This window comes from Glycine soja, chromosome 9, assembly GCF_004193775.1.
Source record: "Glycine soja cultivar W05 chromosome 9, ASM419377v2, whole genome shotgun sequence".
Classification (NCBI taxonomy): Eukaryota; Viridiplantae; Streptophyta; class Magnoliopsida; order Fabales; family Fabaceae; genus Glycine; species Glycine soja.
The window spans coordinates 36,105,825-36,133,553 of record NC_041010.1 but is presented as its reverse complement, the minus strand read 5'-3'; the positions used below and the strand labels follow the sequence as shown (position 1 = coordinate 36,133,553).

The window sequence follows — 27,729 nt, the reverse complement described above, 5'->3', positions numbered from 1 at the left end:
ACAATCTCCTCGGTCCGCGTGACGAATGGGTGCGATATCTGAAAAAAACCACTCCATGTATTCTAGCGCCACCTGTCCAGGAACTACACAGAGCTCCCCTGAAGGCACCAAATGGTCTGAAAAATACAGCCACCGGTCATCTACATCATCACCCGTCAAAGAATCACAAATCGGCGGCGGAGGGACCGTCTGAAGGTAGCCAAACTGTCGAAGAACCCGCTCAGGTCGAACGTACACCACAATCTGACCCCATATAAGCTGGCCGCTGTACGACGATATCAAGTCAAAGGCCCTGACTCTCCGGTGCTCACCATAGGGCATCCAGCACACGTCAGTCACAGTCAGGGCATCCAAATGTCTCCGATACGAAGCTCCCTTGATCCCCGTCATATGAGCCTTACCCGTAAGCCACCTATAAGCCCGTGGGCTCCCCTCATCATAAGCATCATGAACGACAGATGTATGCACTATAGGAAAGTGCTCGTATATCCAGTACTACAAACACATAGTCAACATCAATAAAAAAAAAGAGATTCAATGCTACTTCAATTTAAATTATCAGTGATAATACGTACCTGGAGAAGTGTAATATAACCGCCCAGCTGCCGTGTAGAGGCCTGCGATGCGTCGTTCAGATGCTCGTACATGTGGACTAATGCAGCCGCTCCCCAGGCGAATCCCCCTGCCTGGGCCAGGTCCCTGAAAGCCTCCAAGTACACGACATGTACATGGGTTGAACTCTTGTTGGCAAAAAGAGTGCAACTCACCAAGTGGAGTAGATACGTGCGAGCTGCTACAACCCATCGTCTGGCCCTGCACTGGCTCTCATACAAGTCCTGAAGCCACCCCAACCGGACATGAGGCCCACCAGCCTGTCGGGTCTCAAATGTAGTCTCCTCATGATTGACCTCAAGAAGCTCCGTCAGTAGACCAATCACGTCTGAAGTAACAAGCGGCTCGAACGTATGCAACGCGCTAGTGATGGGAAGGTGTAGGAGTGACGCCACGTCATCCAACGTGATCGTCAACTCGCCTACTGGCAGGTGGAACGTGCTAGTCTCACGATGCCACCTCTCGACGAAGGTGGATATGAGTCCAGGACCAGTGGTGATAACAGAACACCTAATCAGTGGACTCAATCCGGTGCTAGCAATCAACCCTTCGATCTCAGGCGCTGGTCTCCCAATTTTATCTACTTTTCTACCGTGGGAGACCAACTTCAGATCGGGTCGTTCCTAAATTGAATAACAATTTATAATAATGTGTATATAAAAAACAATCCAACTATAAATAATTTTTATGTAATTAGTCAACATTAAAAACTACGTACCTGTCCACTCCAGATGCTGTGTGCGACATGCTCAGCAAAATCAGTCAAAATCGATGGGTCGCGTGGTCCACTCGGGAAACCCTCATCTGCAGCAGGTGACCCCAAGCTCCCATCAGTAGCCACTCCCTCTGTCTGAACAACATCGGCGGTGCCTGTCATCTCTGGGGTGGCATCAGACACATGAGGAACATCCTCATGCAACTGAGGCACATCCTCAGGTCTCTTTGTGACGTCCTCACGCAGACGAACCCGTTGCCTACGTGCTGAAGCAGTAGGTCTGCAACACCGAGGAACATCAACCTCATGCGCATCCTCACTAATGCCTCTACCTCTACCAGCTCCTAACGCACGACCTAAACCTCGTGTTCTAACCATGATCTGAAATCATGAAGAACATTTATTTTTTTCGGTCAAATTAAATATTCAAATAATTGGTAACAAAGCTTTGTCATTACAAATTTGTTCAAACACATGTTTTGTATGTTTCTTACTAATTTGGTCAAATTAAGTTTTCAATGTTTCTTGGACATGATGTTCTCATGATAAGTGTGACATTCTCATTTATGATATCTGTGACATTATGCTTCATTATGAGGGACATGTAGAATGAAGGCATGCTTTTTGTTTTTTGGTTTAGTATTTTGAAAATAGGACAAAGAATTTAGGAGACACAATTCTCCTAAAAGCTGAAATTGAATAATGAAATCGTTTGCTTCCAAGGGAATAATCAAATCAAACATTATAAGATTTACTTCCAATGGAAAAATAATAGGCAGAATTTTTGGTTTCTGTTTGGATCATGTTTAAATTCTTTTTACAGCTCCAACAGGATTAACACTTACCCTTCTCTCATTAGTAACACAAAGCCCAAGATGAATGATGAGTGGTTCAAATCATGAGCAGATCCGAAGGGGGGAAAAAACGGCCTAGAGGATCACTTAAAAAAATTCCCACTGTTTTATCTCTATCTAACACATTTATTGTTTTCAGTGAAGAAGTTTGAGTTCCATATTGCAGTTGGTCTAACAATCAGAGATTGGATTTAAGTTGTCTTAATTTATATGATATTGTGGAGCGCGTGCATGTTCAGAAGGAATTTCAAAGAAAAGAAAAAAGCTCATGGAACTTTCTAGGTTTCTTTAGTTCAGGGAAATGTGTATTTTATATGTTTCTGTTCTTTGGTTTTGTATTTTCAAGATTGCTATCTTGTTAGCATTCAGTGTGAATGCGTGCTTGATTGTAGCACTCTCATTAGCATAAACTATGATTGTGTAAGTGTCGTTATACATTTTTAGTGAATGATCAATTGATCTTTTGACAAAAAAAGAAAAAAAAGAGGAAGCATTTACATAAAAGAGATGGAGAGCAGCAGATTGATGGCAGAGGAGTTTAAGTATTGCTTAGATTGTGTAGGTATCACATTAGACAAATTTGTTTTCAATATCAAAAGAATTCCCATTGTAATTGACAAGTTGCAGGCTATTAGATTAGATTAGATTAGACAAATTTCTTTTCAATATCAAAATAAATTTAGAAACAGAGTAACACAGGAACTTTGTTTTCTTGTCTCATATTTTTTCTTAATTACAAGTCTAACAGTAGTCTAATAGTTGCATATTAGTATCCTAACTTACCTTGTTTTTTTTTCTTAACCCTCTCATTCTCAGGGAAAAAAAATCCTAACTAATCCACATAATTTATGCAGTGTATACAGTCATTTAGACATCCTAACCAAATGAAAGCAAAATACAATAGGTGATGCATCAAAATTAGGGAGTTTGTGTAAGTTAAATACCATATACACTTTGTAATAGCAAATAAATTAAAAATAATAATTACTAATATTAATAAATTGGTGGTTCAGACAAAATTTTCAAGAAAAAAACCAAAAAACAGCAAAACATGGTCCGTGGAAGAAGTTTCGCATGTTCTTCCGCGAGAATGATAGGTAGCCTGCGGAAGAAGGTTCCGCAGGTTCTTCCGCGACCAGGAAATGTTGCCTGCGGAAGAAGGTTCTGCAGGTTCTTCCGCGGGATCCGCGGAAAACATGTTGCCTGTGGAACCTTCTTCCGCTGGATCCAGCGGAAGAACCTTCTTCGCCTTCTTCTGTCGGAACCCGCGGAAGAACCTTTTCACCTTTCTTCCGCAAGAGCCCGCGAAAGAACTCCTTCTTCCGCTACAATATCCAACTTCCCCTTCCATATGCGCGAAAGAAGGTTCTTCTCGCGGAAGAACCTTCGTCTTCAACCTCAGCCACCACACATCACTACACATCACTCATGTCGTCTATCCTACGACCATTAACGCTTCCAAATGAAGACACGAGGTTAGAACACTAACCTGGATGGCGGAAGAAACGAACAAAGCTAGCCAATGGAGGATGCCAATACCTGTGGAGGAGAAGAAGGGAACCAAATTTCAAAGCGCGGAAGAAGAAGCTTGCTATCTGATACACAGAAGACGAAGGAAGAAGACGAACCTTTTTGGAAGGAGAAGAACGAAAGCACGGAAGAAGAAGCTTGCGGGGAGGTTGCTGGGTGCACGGGAGAAGAAGGAAAGCGCGGAAGAAAACGTTTTTTAAAACGGAAGAAGAAGAAAATGTTTTTTTTTAAATATATTAACTTTTATTTTTTAAATGAAGAGTATTTTTGGAAGTTCATTCAATTGCTGGGTGCATCTAGCAACACCCTCGCCGTTACTTTCCCCTGTAACACCTGGTAAAACCCCTTCCCCCATTCTTTCGTGTTCCTTTTTTTTTTCCTTGATTTTCATAATTATTAAAAAAAGAAAAGAAAAGAAAAGAAAAGAAGAGCAAACCGTGAGGGTTTGAGTGATCTGCAACCATCATTGATCCCTGGGTTGCGATTATTAATATAAATTTTCTTGTTTTTATTTTTTATTTTTTTTGTGTTTATGGTTCTACCATTGCTAACTTAATTAAGAACTGGTTTAGTAGTTTTGAGGTGTGGGCTCTGTTTTAGTGCTTCATGGGAATTGTTAAAACCCACTAGGGTTTGATCCTCATTGCGGTCATTGTACACCGGAAAAATAACCTTGTTGGAATTGTTATTGTTATAAGTCAACAATTTTTTTTAATGTTTAGACAGTGTCAGGCATAATAGCACTGCCTTGTGGAATAAGACTAATGTAATATAAATGTCTGTGATTGTCTGAATCATGTGTATTTTGAATTGATATCTGATGTTAGAAACATGTTAGTGTTTTTCTTTCTGATGTATACTACTGTATCTGTATTTCTGGCAAATGTTTCTCGATTGTAATTCACCATTAATTAATTAATTAGTATCTTTTTTCGTCCAGGTGTGAGGCAGGATGGTTGATACCCTCGAAGATGACAGAGTGGTGGTGAATTCTGATATGAAAAAGGATCCAGTTGTTGTTGTTGGTACTGATGCTCAGCCCGGCAAAGATCTAGCAGAGTCTGAAATGCTGCCAGGTACTGATGCTGAGCTGAACAAAGATCTGTCCAATTCGGAAACACTGCCCAACAAGGAACTTCCTGTTATTAATGGTGAAGCAGTGGTGGCATTACTCGACCAATGTTTGGGCAACTCTGAAGAACCTATGAATGGCCATCATCCAGAGAATTGTGAATTACTAACCAACAACCAACCAGACAATGCTGAGGCCTCACGGAGCAGTCAGACAGTTGATTCTAAGGCACTACCCACCAATCAATCAGCCAACTCTGAAGATTTGTCGAACAGTCAGTTGGTTAGTTCTGAAGCACCTCTTGATATGAAGGTTTCTCAACCCAGCAACCAGCAGGTGAATACTGAGGCATTGCCAAACCATATTAATGCCAGTAATTCTGAAACACATACTAGTAATGATGTGCTGGTATCTGAAACACAGCACAGTGAGGAGGTGGTTATGTCTGAAACTGTGCAAGGCAATGAGGGGATCATGTATGAGACTCAACAAAGCAATGAGGTGGTCATGTCTGAGATGCTGCCCGACAGTGACGCCCTTAAAACTCAGACATGCAATGATTGGGTCATGTCGGAAGCTCTGCCTGAAAATGAGTTGGCCAATCACACAAGGAATCATAACAATCCGCTCTCCCATTCTGAAACTGGTCCTGATAATCAACTCACAAATCTCCATATGATTCCTGAAGATCAGCTGCCTCAATCTGAATCACTGCCTCATTCAGAACCGCTACCTTATTCTGAACCACTGACAGATACTCATCTTTCAGACATTAAAGTAATGTATCATAATCATCTTAGTCATTATGAAACATTGCCCAATAATCATCCAAACCATTCTGAGGCGTTATCCCTCAATTAGCTATCTAACTCTGAAGCATTGTCCCATGATCAGCTGGCCGATTCCCAAATGCTGTCTCATTATGAGCTGGAAAATACTGAAACAATGCACCACAATCAGATAGTCAATTCTCAAGCAAACTACGAAATGACCTTTTCTGATGCCATACCCAGCTGTGAGATAATAAATGCTGAGACACCGCTGAACAATGAGGATTGTGTCCCAGAAACACAGCCTATTAAGCGAAGGAAAAAGAGGTCTATAGTCTGGGAACACTTCACAATTGAAGCAGTTAGTCCTGAATGTAGAAGGGCACGCTGCAAGCGATGCGCTCAAACTTTTGCCTATAGTACAGGTTCAAAAGTTGCTGGCACCAGCCATCTCAAAAGCCACGTGGCCAAGGGGATCTGCTCAGCTCTTTTACGCAACCATGACCATAATCAGTTGACCCCATATACTGCACGAACTAGGGCAAGTGGGGCTGGAGATGCTAGCGCTACACGTAAAAGACAATATAGATCCCCTAGTACGCCTTACGTCATTTTTGATCAAGATCAAGGCCGCAATGACATTGCTAGGATGATCATTATGCATGATTACCCCCTTCACATAGTTGAGCATCTGGGATTTGTTGCATTTGTCCAAAATCTGCAGCCCCAGTTCAAAAGGGAGACCTTTAACTCTATCCAGGGAGATTGTGTTGCGACTTATCTGATGGAAAAGCAACATCTTTTGAAGTGTATTGATGGATTACCTGGACGTGTTTGTTTGACACTGGATACCTGGACATCTAGTCTATCTTTAGGTTATCTATTTATCACAGGACATTTTGTTGATCATGATTGGAAGTTGCAGAGGCGAATTCTCAATGTTGTAATGGAACCATTTCCTGATTCAGATTCTGCACTCACCCATGTTGTAGCTGTTTGCCTTTCTGATTGGGGGTTGGAGGGTAGGTTGTTTTCTGTCACTTGCAATAAAGCACTGAGTAATGTTGCCCTTGAAAATCTCAGACCATTACTCTCAGTGAAGAATCCACTTATCCTCAATGGTCAGTTGCTAGTTGGTAATTGCATTGCCTGTACTTTAAGTAGTGTTGCAAAGGATTTGTTGGGTTCAGCACAAGACTTGATCAATAAAATCCATGATAGTGTAAAATACGTGAAGACTTCAGAATTACATGCGGAAAAATTCTTGGAGCTGAAGCAGCATCTTCAGGTTCCTAGTGAAAGGAGCCTTTTTATTGATGACCAAATTCATTGGAATACGTCATATCAAATGCTTGTGGCAGCTTCAGAGCTAAAGACAGTTTTTTCTTGTTTGGACACTTCTGATCCTGATTACAAGGGAGCCCCATCTATGCAGGATTGGAAGCTGGTTGAGACCCTCTGTAGCTACTTGAAGCTTCTTTTTGATGCAGCAAACATTCTTACTACAACAACTCATCCCACTACTATTACCTTCTTTCACGAAGTTTGGATATTGCAGTTAGATGCAGCCCGTGCAGTTACGACTGAAGACCCCTTCATTAGCAGCCTTAATAAAATTATGAGTGAAAAGATTGATGAGTACTGGAGAGAGTGTAGTCTGGTTTTAGCGCTTGCAGTAGTTATGGATCCTCGTTTTAAGATGAAGCTTGTGGAGTTCAGTTTCGCAAAAATCTATGGTGAGGATGCTCATTTCTTTATCAGGATTGTGGATGATGGAATTCACGAGCTGTTTCATGAGTATGTAACCAATCCCCTACCACTAACACCAGCGTATGCTGAAAATGGAAGTGTTGGAAACCACAATATGATGGAGGAATTCCCAGGAGGTGCTGTGTTGTCAGATAATGGTCTTAAAGATTTTGATGCCTACATCATGGAAACCAGTAGCCAACAGACGAAATCTGAGCTAGATCAGTATCTTGAAGAATCACTGTTACCACGCGTACCAGACTTTGATGTATTAGGTTGGTGGAAGCTAAACAAAATCAAGTACCCTACTGTTTCCAAGATGGCCCGGGATATATTATCTATTCCGGTCTCTACTGTTGCTCCTGATTCTGTGTTTTATTCAAAAAGCAAAGAAATGGATGAGTATAGGAGTTCCTTGCGGCCAGAGACAGTGGAGGCCCTTGTATGTACTAAGGACTGGATGCAGTATGAAACAACAGCTAAGCTTCTAATGCGCTAGTGAAAATGGGATTCTAGATTTTTTAGATGCTTATACCCTAGATCATATATAGTAAATGGTGACTTTTTTATTTGAGTTCATAATTCTCCATTTGGGTATATTATGTGTGTTAATTTGGATAGTTGGACGCAAATACGTAGTTTCTAGCGTAGCTTCCGTTTTAGACTATAATTCTAGTGATTGGGTCTTTGGTTGACACTTGATACCAATAATTTTTCAACCGTAGAGATCCTTCCTTTTGGTGGAAGGCAAATTCGTAACTTAATATTGAACTGTGGAGTGACAGAGAACTGGATTGGGTTAATCTTTTGAATTAACTACACTTAAATTTTAAACTACTTTGTCTTCAAAAACTTATGAATTAAATCTGTTGGTAATTTCATTAAATTGGCCGCACAGGCCCGTGAGGTTATCAGCTGATTGTTGTAAATAAGTGATTGACATCTGATATTTATTATTTTGGTTCCCTTGAGTATCAGTTGAGTTTATCTTCTTCCGTGCATGTGCAAAAACAATTCTTTGTAACTATCGAGTATCGAACACTTTCACGGGTTCTTGTTAAAATATGATTTTTGTTCTTATAAAAGATTTAAAATTTGTTTTTAGTCATTGAAATTTTTTTTACTATTTGTCATTTTCGTAAAATTAAAATGTGACTTTTTAACTCAGAATTAGGTTTGATTAAATTTAAAAATCTTCAGAAAAAAAGATATGCAAGAATATAATTTGTGATGGATAAATTCGGTCAAGATGACAAGAATTAGCCATCACACCTCAACGGGAGTTGCTACGTGCACCAAACAATATTGTTTGGGCACCCAACAAACAGTGAATGGGCAAAAATATCCTTCTGCGAAGACTCTTTCCGGAAGAACCTTCTTCCGGAATCATCCCAGAAGACACTTTTTTCGGAGGTTCTTCCGGAAGAAGATTTTGGGATTTCGGAAGAACATCATCCAGAATGTTTCTGGAAGAAGGTTCTTCCGGAAGACAACCTTCTTCTTCCGGAAGAAGGGTATTCTGGAAATTGTTTTTTTTTAAAATGGTATTTTTTGTAATTATTTAATTTTAATGAATAAATTAAGTTATAAAATAAATAATATTATTATACATAAATAATTAGTGAACATAATTATGACTAATATTTGTAATTTCTTTTTTACGCGCATGTAAATGTAAATATTAATTTGTGTGACAATTTAGTATAATTTAAATCATAAAAATTAATTAATTCGTATATTTTATTAAAAATATAAAATATTTATTATGATAACATTTAATTTGTATTACAAAAGTTAATATATAATAAAAAATAATTATTATTTTATAACAATGTCAAGTAAAAATAAATTTCATTTTATAATAATAAGTAAAAATAAAATAATATTTAATGCATATGTAATGACGATTTTGCCCCTGTGTAGTTTTCTTTAAATTTACTGCGCTTCCTTTTCTGTTTACACGCTTCCATTCCTTCCATTTCACCTGCATCCTTCGTTGCTATCCTTTTCTTGCTGTTGCTATACTTCCGTAAAAAGCTTTGAAGATTTGGTGGTCCCGTGAAGTAGGTGTTCCGTATTTGAAGATTTGGTGGTCCCGTGAAGCAGGTGTTCTGTATTTGAAGTTTTGTTAGTCGTTGGTCTTCCTATTTCGTCGGAGGTACGTATTTATGGGTATTTTTTGCGTTTTCTGACTAGTTTTTAGAGAAGAAAAACAATAAAAAGCTATTTCCGGAAGAAATTTTAAGTAGAGGAGGAAGAAGTTCCGGAATGAGAATGTTGGATTTTCGGAAGAACTTCTTCCGGAAGTTACGAAGGCCCATTCCGGAAGAAGTTGTTTCGGAAAACACTTCCGGAACTACTTCTTTCGGAATGGGCCTTAGTAACTTCCAGAAGAACTTCTTCCGGAATGTTACATTATTAACAAATTTTTTTATTTCTATTTTAAAATTTATATATATATATATATATATATATATATATATATATTCAATTGTGGATTATTGGTTTAATTAGGTATAATGATTTGGTATAATATTAAATGATTTAGGTAACATAATTATATTTTGTTGTAGTAGAAAAATGTTTTATTAGTTGTTTATTATAGTGTTAAGTTTAGTTTAAGTAAATAATGTAGTTATAAATTTAGAATATATTTGTATTAGTTGTTAATATGTTTTTTAGTTAATATGTAGTCAATTTGTGGATGTGTTTATATGATAATTTGAATATACTTCTGTATGATGCATATGTCCTGTTAATATGTTTGTTATTTAATGTGTAGTAAATTTTTGGATGTGGTTATATGATAATTTGAATGTACTTGTGTATGATGCATATGTCCTTAAGATGGACGAAGATCAATGGAGATATGACTATGCGATGTCACAAGAAGTTCATATGGATTATGATTATGATAATGAAGAAAAATGTGGGGTGAATGAACCACATGTGGATTGTTCAAATGTTTTTAATATGTCTCAGGTAATCATAGATAATTTGAGTCATTTGGTTGAATTGATGTTTTGTATAAAAATTAATATGTTTGGGTTGCGTTGTAGGTATTCGGTACTCAAGATGATGTTTTGCAATGGGCTCGAACAGTTGCCCATGAAAATGGATTTGTTGCAGTGATTATGAGGTCTGACAAAGAGACCGGTAGTAGAGGAAGAAGTTCATTTGTCTTAATTGGGTGTGAAAGGAGTGGTACGTACAAGTGTAGGAATAAAGAATTCGTTAGAAAAGACACTGAGAGTAGGAAATGTGGTTGTCCTTTCAGGCTTCGTGGGAAACCAGTGCATGGAGGGGAAGGTTGGATGGTGAAGTTGATCTGTGGGATTCACAATCATGAATTGGCCAAGTCCTTAGTTGGACATCCATACGCTGGGCGATTGACTAAGGATGAAAAGAAAATTATTGCTGATATGACAAAGTCGATGGTGAAACCAAAAAACATCTTGCTAACGTTGAAGGAACACAATGCCAACAGTTGCACCACGATAAAGCAAATTTACAATGCAAGAAGTGCATATCGTTCTTCAATAAGAGGAGCTGATACCGAAATGCAACATCTGATGAAGCTTCTCGAACGTGATCAATACATTCATTGGCATAGATTGAAGGATGAAGTTGTGGTGCGTGATCTGTTTTGGTGTCATCCAGATGCAGTAAAATTATGCAATGCATGTCATCTGGTGTTTTTTATAGACAGTACCTACAAAACAAACAGGTACAGACTCCCACTACTTGACTTTGTTGGAGTGACACCAACGACGATGACATTCTCTGCTGGGTTTGCATATCTAGAGGCTAAGCGTGTTAATAATATTGTATGGGCTTTGGAACGATTTCGAGGCCTATTTTTACGAAACGATCGCCTCCCTGTTGTTATTGTCACTGATAGAGACCTAGCACTGATGAATGCAGTGAAAACTGTGTTCCCCGAGTGTACAAATTTGTTGTGCATGTTTCATATCGATAAGAATGTGAAGGCGAAGTGCAAATCTTTAATCGGTGAAAAAAATGCGTGGGACTATGTAATGGATAACTGGGGTACTTTGGTTGATTGTCCGTCCGAACACCAGTTCCATGAGTTACTTCAGAAGTTTCAAGTTGTTTGTTCGCCTTGGCCGATGTTCACTAACTATATTAACGACACATGGATTATCCCCCACAAGGAAAAATTTATTACAGCATGGACGAATAAGGTCATGCACCTAGACAACACAACAACAAACAGGTATTAAGAACTGATTTTATTTGTTAGTAAGGATTAGTAATAAATGGTATTTAATTGTTGTATATTTTCATGTTTGTTGTGTATTTTAAATGTAGGGTTGAATCAGCTCATTGGGCTCTCAAAAGAGTACTACAAAATAGCGTTGGAGACCTATGTAGTGTTTGGGATGCCATGAACAACATGATCACGCTGCAACACGTCAAAATTAAAGCATCCTTTGAAACCAGTACGCATGTGGTTGGGCATGTATATAAAAAAACCTTATACAAGAGGCTTCTTGGGATGGTTTCAAGGGATGCTTTAAATCAGATTGCTTCTGAGGTTGACCGTCTACGTTATCTCGACAACAATCCCTCTTCTTGTGGTTGTGTGATGAGAACCACGCACGGTCTTCCTTGTGCATGTGAGCTTTCTAGGTATACTGCTGGCAGCATCCCATTGGAGTCAGCCCATATTTTCTGGAGGAGACTTTGCTTTTCAGACCAAGGGTTATGTGAGACGGAAGTCAGTATCAAGGAAGAGATAGAGACCATATCTAAAAGGTTTGATGAACTTGATGTGTCTGGAAAAGTTACTCTGAAGAGTAAACTCTGAGAAATTGCATACCCTGATCATAACTCTATGTGCCCTCCTCCGTCAAAGGTCAACACTAAAGGTGCACCGAAGAAACCGACGAAAAGAAGTCAAAGATCCACAAAGCGTGATCCGTCTTACTGGGAGTATGTTAATGCTTTTCATTCTGTTCAAAGCAGCAACTCTCCAGTCAAGCGCAGTGCATCATGTTCTAAACCGCCTCAGCCAACAAGGATCATCCCGATGTTGGATCAATTTGCGCCATTCATTCAAGGTTTCATTCATGACGTTGTGGATGTGAAAGCGGACGGTAACTATGGATATCGGTCCATTGCCACTTTATTAGGTATGGGGGAAGATTCGTGGACGTTAGTGCGTAATGAATTGATTAAAGAACTTGGTAGGTGGTCGCATGAGTACATGAACCTCTTCGGTGACACAGAGAGATTTGAACAATTAAAGTTGTCCCTACCTGTTGATGGGTTTTCGAAGGTATGTTTTTAGGTTAATTTTTTAATAACAAACTTTAAATTACTTACATGTGTATGTTTGGTTGATTCGAGTTAGTGTGGACAAGTGGATGGATATAACGGAGATGGGATATGTGATTGCATCATGGTATAACGTAATCCTTGTATCGTTGTCCCGACAACCAAGCATGACATTTTTTCCTCTTAGAAGTCAACCATCACCTGATTCTTCTGGGCACCGCATGATATGTGTCGGTCACGTGTTTGAAAATCATTTTGTTCATGTACATTGAATATAGTTAGTATGACAATTATGTAATGACTTCGCTGGTTCATTTGACACGGTCACCGCATGATATAATTTTTGTTCATGTACAACAGGTTTATTTGAAAGACCATTATCTCTTACCGCCTCCAGCGTTGTTGTGGTCAAGCAATTGTTATTCTTAGGCAAAGCAGTGGACAACTCCATATATTAGTAGAATGCAGCAATACACAAGCTTGATGTCATTCAAAAGACACTATGTCGACCAAAATGAAGACTAAACATGCATTGTTTATGTAATTGTATTCATTATGCAATATAATTTGTTGTAACCCATTACTAACCAATTAATATTATTAAGTACTCGTTTGGTTAAGCAAAAAAATTGTTGGTCCAACAAAAATCATTTACGCGTGTAGCATACATCATTGTCATAATTGACAACACATAATGAAATGCATGCGTATTAAAGTTTGAGCGCGACAATACATTGACTGACTTGACTACACATTCTGAATGAAACGTAAACACGAAACATGTTCACGCGTGTCTATTTTTTTGTAAACAAAATGAAGCAATTGCTCGGTCACAACCATCTATATATATAGCAGACACGGCTAATAAATCACACATTATCTTGCTTTCAAATAGTCTCCCAATTGATACACAAAGTATGACATTTTTAGGAGAAACTAGCAGTCGGACGATTGTTAACTCAAGGTTGGCTTTCATTTTTCCAAATGGATCAATTATTCACAATGATACTGGCGTTTACTTCCAAACTTCAACTCCGGTGCCCATTCGAGTACCAAACAGCTGTGATTTTGCAAGCCTAAAAACCAGAATACACAATACCCTTCAGCTATCCGACAAACAATTTTTGGATGAAATTCACTACCACAAGCCATTCACCGATTCAGGTAACCAAATTCGCTTTCAGTGTATGAAATTGATAATTGATGACGATGTCAGCACAATGTTAATGTGTAATGATCAATTTTCTTGTGTTGGTCCGATTGAGTTATTATGCACTGTTGGAAGAACACCAGATGAAATAATAAACTTACTTCAACACACTATGCCCCGTACTCATGACGCGATTCGGTATTACAACGGGAAATGGAACATGCCACCGCAGAACAAATTTGTTGGATGCACGTTCACAGGAAAAAATCCTAAGAAATTTCAAATTCCTTCAACATGTACCATGAATGAACTGAAGAATTTAATAAAGCAAGTTGCACCTAAAGGGATTCTCCCTCTTGGAATTCACGAATCACAAACGGTAAAACGATTGTTTTTCCGCCAACCAGCTCGCTTTGAGTATTTAGATACGCTTATAAAATATGAAATAAATGAGCTGAGGACCAACGAAGAACTGCTGAAGGTGTTAGTACAATCTAACTACTGGAAAAAATATGGACCAATAGAAATTTTAGCTGTCTTTACTAAATATATTGTGAAAATCGAAGATGAGGTCACTGGGACATCGCTAAACAACTGAATGCAATGTTTATTTTTTTGCTTTTTCGTTGATGTAACCTTTATCTGTTTACGACATGTTTAAATCTCATAATAAAGTTCAATGTATTGTTTCAATGGTCCAAAGATAATTTATTTTAAGTGTTAGAAGGGTCGGATTCCTATTTTTTTGGATTTTCTGGCTTTTTTTTAGGTGTTATTTGACGGAACCGGGGAACGGGAATAATTTTTTTGGGTTCTTTGACGTCGAAACATGAGAAATAGCGGCCCTCCATTGTCTTACAGCACTTGCACACCCACGAAAAAAATCCCAAACATGGGTACTTGAACATGAAAAAGGGTCTCTTTCCTATTTTTTTGGATTTTCTGGCTTTATTTTTAGGTGTTATTTGATGGAACCGGGGAACGAGAATATTTTTTTTGGGTTCTTTGACGTCGAAACATGAGAAATAGAGGCCCTTCATTGTCTTACGGCACTCGCACACCCACGGAAAAAAATCCCAAACATGGGTACTTGAACATGAAAAAGGGTCTCTTTCCTATTTTTTTGAATTTTCTGGCTGTGTTTTTAGGTGTTATTTGATGGAATCGGGGAACGGGAATAATTTTTTTGGGTTCTTTGACGTCCAAAAATGACAAATAGTGGCCCTCTATTGTCTTACAGCACTCGCACACCCACGGAAAAAAAATCCCAAACATAAGTACTTGAACATGAAAAGGGTCTCTTTCCTATTTTTTTGGATTTTCTGGCTTTGTTTTTAGGTGCTATTTGACGGAACCGGGGAACGGGAATAATTTTTTTGGGTTCTTTGACGTCCAAACATGAGAAATAGCGGCCCTCCATTGTCTTACGGCACTCGCACACTCACAGAAAAAAATCACAAACATGGGTACTTGAACATGAAAAAGGGTCTCTTTCCTATTTTTTTTGGATTTTCTGGCTTTGTTTTTAGGTGCTATTTGACGGAACCGGGGAACGAGAATAATTTTTTTGGGTTCTTTGACGTCCAAACATGACAAACAGCGGTCCTTCATTGTCTTACGGCACTCGCACACCCACGGAAAAAAATCCCAAACATGGGTACTTGAACATGAAAAAGGGTCTCTTTCCTTTTTTTTTTTTTGGATTTTCTGGCTTTGTTTTTAGGTGCTATTTGACGGAACTAGGGAGCGGGAATAATTTTTTTAGATTCTTTGACGTCCAAACATGACAAATAGCGGCCCTCCATTGTCTTACGGCACTCGCACACCCACGGAAAAAACCCCCAAAAATGGATACTTAAACATAATTTTTTTTTAAAGTGATCTTTGTAGTATCTTATATCAATTATTAAAGTAGGTTCAAACATTATACACATGTCCACTTTGGAATCATCGGGTCAGAGAGAGAAAAAAAAAGTAGATTCAAATTTCTTCAGACATGTGTGTTCAATTTTTAGTGGGGAAACATTATGAATGGATAAATTTGAACTTAATTTCAAGCCAAATAATAGCACATTATAGTTTTGTAGGGACGAAAAGTAGATAAAATTTTACCGGAACTGAAAACGAACTCTTAGTATTTTACAAGAAAGAAAAATATAATTTAGTATTGTAAATTTGTTATCGGACATTGAAGAATGTATGAGTATATGTACTGAAGATGGCAAGCAAGGTTCCTGTATCACAGTAGTTGGATTGCCTTCTCATTATTACGTGCAGAATCTGATATAATCATTTGTATTAGCACATCACTTACCAATATGTAGGATAAAGATCTCCTAGGTTAATTGATATATTTCTTTTAACCAAATTTTGTATCCAGTAAGAAGATCAAAATTAATTCTTGTACCCTATAATGGCGAATAAGTTTGAACCTTAACAGGAAACTACTCACATTCAAAAACAGCAGATTGTGATACATAAGGGCTATTATTACTTTCTTTAAGAAAAGGAAAAAATGTTTATATCCAAAATTTAACCCCAGCTAAAATATCATAATCATGCAATGAATGCAGCAAAATATGAAAAAACCAAAATGATTGCTGAATTTTGTGACATTTTTTTCCTCGATCATTAAGAAAACGAAGAAAAGAAAAATCATATATGTGAATATTAATTACTCATTTTTTTGGTGCAGAATATCAATTATTAAATACACCAGGGAATGAACCAACTACCAAGAAAAAAAAATGTTCATAATTCATTATTTGTAACTGCCTGCAACTTTCACCAAATTATCTCAGCCAACAGATAGATTCACTTTTCATGGTCATGAATAAAAAGGTCTTCAAGGTTGTGCTTCAGGCTGGAGTTTGATTAGTGTCATTCAAAGACTGATCAACAATGATTGGCAAGTTTATTTTTGTCATGTTAACAGGCAAGCTAACTATTGTGCTGATGCCTTAGCAAATTTGGCTTGTGGTTTGGAGGAGGACTATGTGATTTTTGATCACCCAAAGCTTTTGTTGCTTGCTGATGTTTCGGGAGTTTCTACTCCTAGGCTGATTTCTATGTAGTTTTTTTCCTCTGGGATTTTGTGCCTGTTTTTTTTTTTTAAAAAAAGAAGGTCTTCACACAGTCTTTTCCTTTTCTCTCACCCTTAATTCCTTAAATCTATGACATTGCATTTGTATCTCTCTAAAACATTTTTCTGTATCTCCTCTACTGCAAATCTCCTCCTCCATCTGCAGTTGCAGTTTGCTTAATGCTCAAAAACAATAAATGCATGAAGCTTTCTGGGTTAGAGACATGGCCACATGGGCCGGGTTTGCCATGGGATATTTGGGCGTTGTGACCTTTGTGGAAGAGAAAGAGTGATGGGAATAACGAATCATGACTACTTTTGTTGCACTTATGATTTAGTTATTACAAAAGCAATAGGTTAATGAAAACTGCCTTGGATGCATGTATTTCTGATTTGATTATCATAAAATCCTTTTAATTAAAAAATTAAATCCCCCCACTCACAATATTTTTCTATAAAACAACTATGCAACTTTGATTCCCATTACACACCCAAGAGTACACACGAGCAATGATGCATTCTTGAGTTAAAAAGATAAAAAAAAATGATGACAATAATCCCCGGTTTCTAAAAATAATAAGATTTAAATATGTGTTTGGGTGCTATCACTGAACACCCCAAATGACATGAATGAGGAGGACACAATTGTTTGGAAAGGTATCACGGATGGGATGTTCTCAGTCCAGTCCGGTAGGCTTATTCTTTGTGAGTTTCAAATAATAGACAAATTGAATAAACTTAAATAAATAAAAGATCAAAATAAATTTTTTAAAAGATAAATAATTAAATTGAAAAAAAGATAAATAATTAAAATAAAATTTTTAAAAGATAAAAGATTAAACTGAACTAAAAAAATAAGATAAATGATAAAAAAAGTAATTTCATCTTTATTATTTTAAAAATTTTATTTAGTCATTTATGTTTTTTAAAGGATTCAAAATGATTTTTATGAAATGATGATAATTTTTAATTTTGGAAGATAATTTTATAATTTTTTTAATTAATTTGAGATGCGAAAATTATTTCATTAGAAAAACTTTGATATTAAATAATAAGTACCTTAAACTTACTTTTTCACATCATTTTTTTATGTTGATGTCCATTTTTTATGTTCATTTAAATATTAATTAAATTTTATAATTTTCATGTATATATACATCTAATATGATAAATTTTACATCTCAAAATTAAAATAAATTTTAAATTCTTTTGGTTTTTAAAGAATAATTTATTGATTTGGCACACTGCTATTAATTTATTGAATTTAAAATTATGTTCCAAAATTGAATTAGTTTTTGAATATTTTTTAAAGGAATTAGTTTTTGAGTACTTCATCATAATACAATATTAGTTAGGCATATTGTTAGTAATTTATAAAGATTTGTATAATGGATAACACAATCTATCTTTCTATTGTATGGCCTTTTTACCTTTCTCCAATATTTGTCAACAAACCCTTCCCTCTCCTCTACTTGCTTGAACATGAAAGCTTCCACTCTACCCTTATACCCAACCCCTCTTCCCAAAACCTCCCTCTCTGCTTCTCATTTCTCTCTTCATCTCCTTCCAATGGCTTCCATTCCCACACTCTCCCTTTCAAACCCCAACAACCATTGCACTCTCCCTCCCACCTCTCTCTTCGGCACCAGGATTACTCTCCTACGCGCCACCTCATCGTCCCGTTCCCTCCCCAACACCAATTGCCGTGCCACGTCAGCAACCGTGTCGTTTAGCCTCCCCACCCCGTAAGCTTCTCCCTCTTTACCAATGGGTCTCTCGAATTTTCTTCTGGGTCGTCTCCGATTGCTGAAAGTTTTCACCTTTTTCTTTTCTTTCGTTTTTTGCAGGAAACCCCTTTCGGATACTCCTGAGAAAACACCAAAGTCAGTTCGTTGTTGTTGTTGTTGTTGTCGTTTTTCAGTGACGTAATTGGATTGTTGTGTGTCTGTGTGTGTGTTTGAGGATTGTTGTGTTTGGTTCAGGTGGTCGGCGAGGGCTATAAAATCGTATGCAATGGGGGAATTGGAAGCGAGGAAGCTCAAGTATCCAAACACGGGAACCGAGGCACTTCTCATGGGGATTTTGGTTGAAGGTTTGTTAGTTGCAATCACAATTTGGTGTCTTTTTAATTTCAGTAATAGCCATGAAAACCAGTGCTTCTATCGTAAGAGAAAAACAAAGAAGAAGAAAATGAAGTAAGTTTCTCCTGCATGCTAAAATATGCACTTCAGCTTTTAGAGAAGTTAAAATGAAAGAGCTTTTATAAATGTCAAGTGCACAAGTTGATCTTAGTATACAAGAGAAGTGCAGTTTATTTTATTTCTTAATTTCTTCTCCTATAAGTGCTTATGAAGAAGTTTATGCAAACAGACTTGTCTAATTGTGTTGCATGGATTCTGTTGAAGATGTAAAAAAAGAATAATTTAAACGGTTATGGGTTTATATCTTACAGAAATATAAAAGTATAAAAATTTAGTATTAGAATTGTAATATGAATTTAATTAGAATGCATTGACAGATTGCTTACCGTGTCATCCAATCATAGATTGTCATGTACAGTAAAGTTGTTGACTTTTGTAATAATTACTTTAAAGGTCACATCTAAGGTGATTATTTATTAGTTGACATATTTTTACAGGGTATGGAAATTAAACTCTTATAATATAAATACAATTTTTGTAGTTTTCTGAGTTCTAGCTCAAGTAAGCCAAAGTTTTTAAATAAAGTACAAATTTTAAAGGGACTGAAGTAGTAGCAATTTGTTTCATTTAGTAACAAACCTAAGGCTGCGTACAACATCCCTCCCCCATACCTTCGCATAGCGAAGAGCCTCTGGGTAATGGGGTACGAAGTTTTTTAGTAACAAACCTAAGGCAACAAACTTTGGTGTTTATTTTCTACTTGAGTGAAAAGTGAGTTTTACATACATGCCTACCCAACTAGTATTGGCACCAGTCAGAGATTTAGAAGTACCACGCATCATAGTTGTCCAATAGCCATTAATTGAAATATTGGATGGCAGGTTCATATTCTTTTAAGTTTCAGTAAGCTGTAAGCACAACATGTCATTCTTTGATTGGATGGAAAAAGAAAGCAGTAGTTAAGCTTCCTGGTTGATGCTGGTAAATGTTTTTGTACTTTTATTAGATGTGCTATAACTGTTTTATGGTCACATTCACGTCAGATTGGATGCTAGGTGTTTTTCTTTTCTACTATTAAACAGGATTCTTAAAATGTGGATCGTTTAATTTAGCAGAAATGTTCAATCATAATAGCGTAGTCCTATTTCTGACCTATCATTTTATAGTTTTTAAGAGAATTTTGTTGCCATACTTTATGGTTTATACACTTCCAATTACCAATTGGATGAATGTTCCTGTTGTATTGATATGGACATAGGTCAATAGTCTTTTATAAATCCATAGGAGAGCCCTATGAAAGCTTGGGTCATGGGGTTTGGTCCCCTCTTTGCTTATTGCATATGGGGTACATGACATGCTAAAAGGACTTGCATTCCCAAAACTTGAGAAATATTTCATTATTCTCAATATAAAAACATTGCTGGATCAGAAAAGGAGAGGTTTCATCCTTCTAAATGAGTTATGGGTTCAACAAGAATATTTCATGAGGTAGACACTTTGAAGATGATCATTTTCTTGTGGATTTTTCCTCTACTATGTGAGCCATTGTATTCATGCTCCATTCTTATTGAAAGAAAAAGGGTACTGTGTACATGGCCATGGTTGGTTCCTTTCTCGCAATGCCACTATAACTTCAGATGCAGCGACATAAAATAAATGTGCTATTCAAAATGTGGCACTAGAGTCTATTATTCTTCTTCATTTCTTTTTCTTCTTTTTGAAATAAATTTCGTTTTAAATCTTGTTGGGAAGATCCTGCCATTTGAATTTCTAAAGGCAGTTGTGCCTTTACCCTTGAACACTTAATCAATTTTTGTTTCCCTTTCAGGAACAAGTAAAGCTGCAAAATTCTCAAGAGCTAATGGAATTACTCTTTTCAAAGTACGTGAAGAAACAGTAGAGCTACTTGGGAAATCTGACTTGTATTTCTTCAGCCCTGAGCATCCTCCATTGACTGAACCAGCCCAGAAAGCCCTTGATTGGGCAATTGAAGAGAAATTGAAGTCAGGTATACATGGTTTCTTCTCTGACGATTATCAACTAGTATCACCCTGCCAAAAATTTGGCAATTGATCAGCTAGATTCATTGTTCAGTTTAGGATGTCTCCTTTCTCAAATATTTTTTCCATTTTGAGAGTAACGTGATGCATGAAATGAATTTATTGGAAAGTTTGCAACATAGGGTAGAAAGAAGCATTCTGTTGTCTCGTTCCTCTTTTGTTAAAAAGAGGCTGAAGTAGGAAAATTGTTTTTTTATTGACATCTTTTTCGCCCCATTACTTAACAAAGACTGAACATTTGGTAATATGAAGACCTCATCAAATGTAATCAGCTTAAATAATAGTTTTATAAGTTTATGCCTCAGCCATGTTTTAGTTTTGAGTTAGTGTCTGAATCAAGCTTATTTTGAGTTTCGCTTACTCTTTAGAAGTTGTGCCAAAGCCAAACACATTTGAACAAAAGCTCTACAAAATAAAGTTGCTTTTTGGCTAATGAAGTAAACATAAATGAGGCTTGTAGCTAATTTTAGGAGCTTCTCCTTCTCCTTGTCAATTCCAAATCCCAAGACCCAAAAACACATTATCAAACAGTTTTTAGTTAAGAAGTAACATCGAAGTTAAAAAATTATAAAATTACTAAACAACTTTATTTTTAAAGCTCTTATGTTTTAATTTTAACCTTAAACTACCTTTTGAGATCCTAATGTTTAGGTTAAATGCCATCCAACTTATGGCTCAGTTAGTTAACCATCGCTCAATGTAAGTAAATGCTTATCAATGCCCAAGCCATTACCTAATGTTTTTGTAATCTGACCTTGTGATGCTGCATTTGTACAATGTTGATCTTCATCTTGCTATCTAATAACCTTCATTTTTTTTTTTATGTTTTTCTCTTGTGTATTCACTAAATTATTATCATATAAAATGCAGGTGAAGGAGGAGAAATAAACGTTACACATTTACTTCTAGGAATATGGTCACAAAAAGAATCAGCAGGTCAACAGATCTTGGCTACTCTAGGTTTCAATGATGAAAAAGCCAAAGAACTTTCTAAATCAGTAAGTCTCAAGTTTTGTTGCTTTGGCTGACTGACACCTTAATGTTAATGTATAAATATGGTTTATGTTTCTTGCAGATTGATGGAGATGTTGATTTGAGTTTCAAAAGGCAGGCTTAACAAATTTCTTGCAATAATGGTTGATTGATACCTGCCTGTTGATCCTTGGGGTTGCAAGTTCCTCGAGGGAAAATTAACTATACTCTCTCAAGATTATCAACAAGTACCTGCATTAATGTTATTTCAAATACTGTGCTGTACACCATTTTGGAGATGATGTATTTTTTTTTTTTTTTTTTTTTAATTTATACAACTTTTGTGGAAGTCAATTTTTAAGCAGTGTGTGATGGTGGAATTGCAGTCACATACACACTGCATCATCTCTACCCTGTAACCTACCAATACCTTCCCTTTTGAATGAGTTGTATCTGGATCATTTTGCTAACACCGAAACTTTTTTATATTTTATATTTATATTTAGTACTAATTTCAACTACTATATATTTTATATATTTAAAAGTATTCATTTACAATAAGCTGAGACCTCTCGATTCAGATAGGAAATGCCCATTTGTCTCATTTTGACTCTCCCCAACTCGAATTCTACTAATCGGATGTGACTGGTTGTGAAGGGAAGCTTCTAAACTTTTTTAGGAATATTTATAGCGTTTTATTTTTTTTTACAAACTGGTTTATTCATATTCACCAAATTTAAATTTATTTCAAAAAAATGTTCTTAATAAAAAAGTTTCTGACAATTTTTAAAATGTCATATATGATTGGTCATATAATCGTGATTATATAGATATTTTTTTATATAAAATAAACATTTATTTTATGTGAGAAACCAAATAAAATACTAGTTAACTAATATAAATCACTTTATTTTTTCTAATCTTGGTATTATTCCAGGTATTATTCCACCGAAAATTAATGATTAATTTTTTTATGATACTACTAACATATTTATTTTTTCATATGCATGGATCATAAATCGAACTCCTAACGGTATATTTTTTTTCTTACATATAATCTTTGACCTATAACAAAAAAAATATGAATAAAAAGATTATGCATAATTTGTAATTCAATCATAAAATGTTAAATTTATTACCTTTTATAAGATTATCTTAAAAATTATAAAAATAATAATTTATGATTGAATAATCATATAAAATTATTTTAGCACATAAAGTATTATAAATTATTTATTGAAGTAACTAAAAATTTAAAATAATAAACAATTTATTAAATCATGATTTATTTAAATTCCCAAAATGGCTTCCATTCCCACCCTCTCATCATTTCCTTCCAATGGCTTCCATTCCCAATCTCTCATCTTTCCTACCCACACTCTCCCATTCGAACCCAAACAACCAATGCACTCTCCCTCCAACCTCTCTCTTCGGCACCAGAATCACCCTCCTACGCGCCACCTCATCGTCCCGTTCCCTCCCCAACACAAGTTGCAGTGCCACGTCAGCAACCGTGTCGTTTAGCCTCCCCACCCCGTAAGTTTCTCTCTTCGCCAACACATGTAATGGGTTTCTCGAATTTTCTTCTGGGTCGTTTCGGATTGCTTAAAGTTTCCACCTTTTTCTTCTCTTCCATTTTTTTTTTTTGCAGGAAACCCCTTTCGGATACGCCCGATAAAACCCCAAAGTGAGTTCATTGTTGTTGTTGTTGTTATTGTCGTTTTTGAGTGGCGTAATTGGATTGTTGTGTCACTTGTATGTGTGTGTTTTGAGGGTTGTGCCTTGTGTGTTTGGTTCAGGTGGTCGGAGAGGGCTATAAAATCGTATGCAATGGGGGAATTGGAAGCGAGGAAGCTCAAGTATCCAAACACGGGAACCGAGGCGATTCTCATGGGGATTTTGGTTGAAGGTTTGTTAGTTACAATCACAATTTGGTGTCTTTTTAATGTCAGTAATAGCCATGAAAACTAGTGCTTCTATCGTAAGAGAAAAGACAAAGAAGAAAAAAATGAAGTTTCTCCTGTATGCTAAAATATGCACTTCAGCTTTTAGAGAAGTTAAAATGAAAGAGCTTTTATAAATGTCAAGGGCACAAGTTGATCTTAGTATACATGAGAACTAGTGCTTCTATCGTAAGAGAATAAATAAATTAAGTTTATCCTATAAATGTTAAATGCATAAGTGGATTTTTAGTTTGCAAGAGAAGTTCAGTTTTTTTTTTTTACTTCTTATTAGTGTTTATGAAGAAGTTTATGTAAAGAGGCTTGGCTAATTGTGTTGCATGGATACTGGTACCAAGTACCTATGCATCATAGTTGTTCAATAGCCATTAATTTAAAATAGAAAGTTCATATCCTTCGAGTTTCAGTAAGTACAAATGCACAATATGGCGTTCTTTGAGGGCCCTGTTGAAGCTTGAATACCTCATGCCTTATAGTTTTTAACAGAACTTGGTTGCCATACTTTATGATCTATACCCTGCCAATTACCAATTGGATGAATGCTCCTTGTTGTATTGATATGGACATAGTCACATAGGTAACGTCTTTTATAAAATCCATGAGAGCCCTGTGGAAGCTGAATACCTCATGCCTCATGGAGTTTGATGCTGTATTTGGTTGTTTCATATGGTGTACTGGACTTCTTAAAATACTTGTTTTTGCCTCCAAAACTTGAGAAATATTCCATTATTCCTCAATTTAAAAACATTTCTGGATCATTAAGACAGTAGGAAAAGGAAAATGTTACCTTCTGTTTTTTCCTTTCAAATGAGTTATGGGTTCAACAATAATATATCATGAGGTAGACGTATTCAAGTTTTCATTGAAGGAAATAATTTACTTGTGGCTTTTCCCTCTACTATAGTACTGTGTGAGCAATTGTATTCATGTTTCATTCTCATTCTTATTGAAAGAAAAAGGGTACCATGTACATGGTCTTGGTTGGTTCCTTTGTCAGTATAACTTCAGATGCAGTAAAACCTAAACCAAATTAGCTATTCAAAATGTGGCACTAGAGTCTATTCTTCTTCTTCATTTCTTCTAGTTCCTTTTTAAAGTCTTGTTGCCTAGATTCTGCCATTTGTATTTGTATTTGTGCGTTTTGTATATCCTTGAGCACTTAATCAATTTAAATATTGCTGCTTTGTGCCTTTAGCAAACCCTTGAACCCTTAATCATTTTTTGATTTCTTTCCAGGAACAAGTAATGCTGCAAAATTCTTAAGAGCTAATGGAATTACTCTTTTGAAAGCACGTGAAGAAACAGTAGAGCTACTTGGGAAATCTGATTTGTTTTTCTTCAGCCCTGAGCATCCTCCTTTGACTGAACCAGCCCAGAAAGCCCTTGATTGGGCAATTGAGGAGAAATTGAAGTCAGGTATGCATGGTTTCCGCTATGATGAGTTTCAACTAGTATCCCCCTACCAACAATTTTTACTAATGATCAGCTAGATTCATTGCTCAGTTTAAGATGTCCCTGTTTCAAATATTTTTTGTGAGTTATTTGATGCATGAAATTAATCCATTGGTGAGTTTGCGTTGTCAATTGTTATCTTGTGCCTCTTTTGTTAGAAAGAGGCTGAAGTATGAAAAATTATTTTAAATGACATCTTTTTTTCTCCATTACTTAACAAAAGACTGTAAATTTGGTAATATGAAGACCTCATCAAATGCAATAAGTTTTAGTATGCCTTAGCCATGTCTAGTTTTGCTCAAGTTAGTTTTTGACTCAACTTATTTTGAGCTTCTCTTCTCTTTAAAAAGAGAAGTTATGCCAAAGACATTTGTACAAAAGCTTGACAAAATAATGGTGCATTTTTGCTAATGAAGTAAACATGAAATGAGCCTTGTAGCTAATTTTTTGAGCTTCTTCTTCTCTATTCCAAATCCCTAGACCCAAAACCACATTGCCAAACATTTTTTAATTTATAAGTAACTTTTAAGTATAAAAAGTTACAACATTACCAAACAACTTTAATTTTAAAGCTCTTATTTTTTAGCTTTAACCTTTAAGTAACTTTTAAAGATCCTAAAAATTTAGGTTAAACATTGTCCGAGTTATGGCTCAGTTAGTTTCCCATCTCTCTATGAAAGTAAATGTTTATCAATGACCCAGCCATTGCCTGAAGTCCTTGAATTCTGACCTTGTTTGTGATGTGGCATGTGTACAATGTTGATCTTCATCTTGCTATATAATAACCTTACTTCAATTTTTTTTTTTTTTATGTTTTTCTCTTGTGTATTCACTAAATTATTATCATAAAAAAAGCAGGTGAAGGAGGAGAAATAAACGTCACACATTTACTTCTAGGAATATGGTCACAAGAAGAATCAGCAGGTCAACAGATCTTGGCTACTCTAGGTTTCGATGATGGAAAAGCCAAAGAACTTTCTAAAAAAGTAAGTCTCAAGTTTTGTTGCTTGACTGACTGACACCTTGTTGATGTTAATGTATAAATATGGTTTATGTCTCTTGCAGATTGATGGAGATGTTTGATTTAAGTTTCAAAAGGGGCAAGCTTAAGAAATTTCTTGCAGATTGATGGTTGATTAATACCCGTTGACCCTTGGGGTTGCAAGTTCCTCTTAGGGAAAATTAACTATACTCCCTCAAGATTATCAACAAGTACCTGTGTTAATGTTATTTCAAATGCTGTGTCGTACACCATTTTGGGGATGATGTATTTCTTATTCTTTTTTAATTTATCCAAGTTTTGTGGAAGTTAATTTTTTAGCAGTGTGTGATGGTGGAATTGCAGTCACACACTGCATCATCTCTAGTCTCTACCCTGTTCTGTAACTTATCACCCTGTAACTTATACAAGTTGTATCTGTATCATTTTGCTAACACCAAAACTTTTTTACTACGAAATGAATTAATTGTAATGGACTGTCATAAGATCTTATGATCGGTGAAAGAAATGATTCATTTGTTTCATGCATTAGCCAAGAAGGAAAAAATGTGTTGTAAGGTTCTATTTAAAGTTCTTCGATGCTAATACGACATAGAAAAATGATAGAAAGAATAAAGCATGCCATACCTGTATCATCATTATTACATTAGTAAGTTATAAAATTATTATTGTTAAGAGTATTAGCGCAAGATAGTATGATACTATGACCAGATCTTGAGACAAAATCATACAACACTCGGTTATATAAAAAAACCAACTTACACCACTAAAATAAAAAGTTAGAAGATGCAACTAAAATTAAAATTAGAGAATAAAAAAAATATAAATTTACCAAATATTTATCTAATATGCTTTTATTTTATATTTGGATTCCAAATTTAACTTAGACTATTTTTTTTTTCAAAGTCACCCAAATTTTTAACAAATTTACAATAAAATTACACCATTCATGTAAAAAGCTCCAATTTAGTTAGTAACAATGCATGATATTGTGTGCCATCACTATGCTTAGGTCTCGTTTACAAAGGAAACATCTTTTTGTAATGAAACCACATGAATCTCTCCAATAGAAGATAATTTTAGTGCATGTTTGGCTTTGTGCGAGTTTGTAACGACAAGACGTTTCCAACGTAAAAGAGTTGTTACGCGCACCATGTAAATTAATTACTGGTACATCAGCATAATTTGTACCATTCTCATTTTGTTCGAATTCAACTTATAACTTTCGTGTTATTAACATGACATTCTGACCGACATTCTGACCAACTCAATTAATAGATTAATTATGTGATAAAATAATTAATATCG

The 27,729-nt window shown here is 36.0% G+C and overlaps 3 protein-coding genes across 4 annotated transcripts; all 3 read left to right on the top strand.

Annotated features, from left to right (window-relative positions):
• The first annotated feature begins 4,663 nt into the window (after positions 1-4,663).
• On the top strand, positions 4,664-7,801 carry LOC114368421 (zinc finger BED domain-containing protein DAYSLEEPER-like). Its single transcript, XM_028325703.1, has 3 exons — positions 4,664-5,560; positions 5,678-7,400; positions 7,440-7,801. Exons 1-3 carry the CDS (start codon positions 4,664-4,666, stop codon positions 7,799-7,801), a joined length of 2,982 nt encoding a protein of 993 aa, XP_028181504.1.
• A 10,447-nt stretch (positions 7,802-18,248) lies between these two features.
• LOC114368626 (ATP-dependent Clp protease ATP-binding subunit CLPT1, chloroplastic-like) lies at positions 18,249-22,520 on the top strand. Its single transcript, XM_028325844.1, has 6 exons — positions 18,249-18,580; positions 18,683-18,718; positions 18,818-18,927; positions 20,805-20,984; positions 21,907-22,034; positions 22,112-22,520. Exons 1-6 carry the CDS (start codon positions 18,318-18,320, stop codon positions 22,151-22,153), a joined length of 759 nt encoding a protein of 252 aa, XP_028181645.1. The 5' UTR covers positions 18,249-18,317; the 3' UTR covers positions 22,154-22,520.
• Positions 22,521-23,327: 807 nt separating this feature from the next.
• On the top strand, positions 23,328-26,952 carry LOC114368625 (ATP-dependent Clp protease ATP-binding subunit CLPT1, chloroplastic-like). 2 transcript variants are annotated; one of them, XM_028325843.1, is made up of 6 exons: positions 23,328-23,544; positions 23,660-23,695; positions 23,808-23,917; positions 25,206-25,385; positions 26,280-26,407; positions 26,487-26,952. In XM_028325843.1, exons 1-6 carry the CDS (start codon positions 23,348-23,350, stop codon positions 26,502-26,504), a joined length of 669 nt encoding a protein of 222 aa, XP_028181644.1. In that variant the 5' UTR covers positions 23,328-23,347; the 3' UTR covers positions 26,505-26,952. The 2 variants fall into 2 exon arrangements, with proteins under 2 accessions (XP_028181644.1, XP_028181643.1); XM_028325842.1 differs by having other exon boundaries at positions 26,277-26,407.
• The last annotated feature ends 777 nt before the right edge of the window (positions 26,953-27,729 follow it).

What these genes read in the sequence shown, in the direction of transcription:
- LOC114368626 (XM_028325844.1), top strand. Translation starts at nt 18,318, where the DNA reads ATGAAAGCTTCCACTCTACCCTTATACCCAACCCCTCTTCCCAAAACC. An exon ending in TCGTTTAGCCTCCCCACCCC is followed by an intron (nt 18,581 to 18,682) that starts GTAAGCTTCTCC and finishes CGTTTTTTGCAG; the next exon opens with GAAACCCCTTTCGGATACTC. An exon ending in ACTCCTGAGAAAACACCAAA is followed by an intron (nt 18,719 to 18,817) that starts GTCAGTTCGTTG and finishes TGTTTGGTTCAG; the next exon opens with GTGGTCGGCGAGGGCTATAA.
- LOC114368625 (XM_028325842.1), top strand. Translation starts at nt 23,348, where the DNA reads ATGGCTTCCATTCCCAATCTCTCATCTTTCCTACCCACACTCTCCCAT. An exon ending in ACGCCCGATAAAACCCCAAA is followed by an intron (nt 23,696 to 23,807) that starts GTGAGTTCATTG and finishes TGTTTGGTTCAG; the next exon opens with GTGGTCGGAGAGGGCTATAA. An exon ending in TGAGGAGAAATTGAAGTCAG is followed by an intron (nt 25,386 to 26,276) that starts GTATGCATGGTT and finishes TCATAAAAAAAG; the next exon opens with CAGGTGAAGGAGGAGAAATA.
- LOC114368421 (XM_028325703.1), top strand. Translation starts at nt 4,664, where the DNA reads ATGGTTGATACCCTCGAAGATGACAGAGTGGTGGTGAATTCTGATATG. An exon ending in CTCATCTTTCAGACATTAAA is followed by an intron (nt 5,561 to 5,677) that starts GTAATGTATCAT and finishes TCCCATGATCAG; the next exon opens with CTGGCCGATTCCCAAATGCT. An exon ending in AGCGTATGCTGAAAATGGAA is followed by an intron (nt 7,401 to 7,439) that starts GTGTTGGAAACC and finishes AATTCCCAGGAG; the next exon opens with GTGCTGTGTTGTCAGATAAT.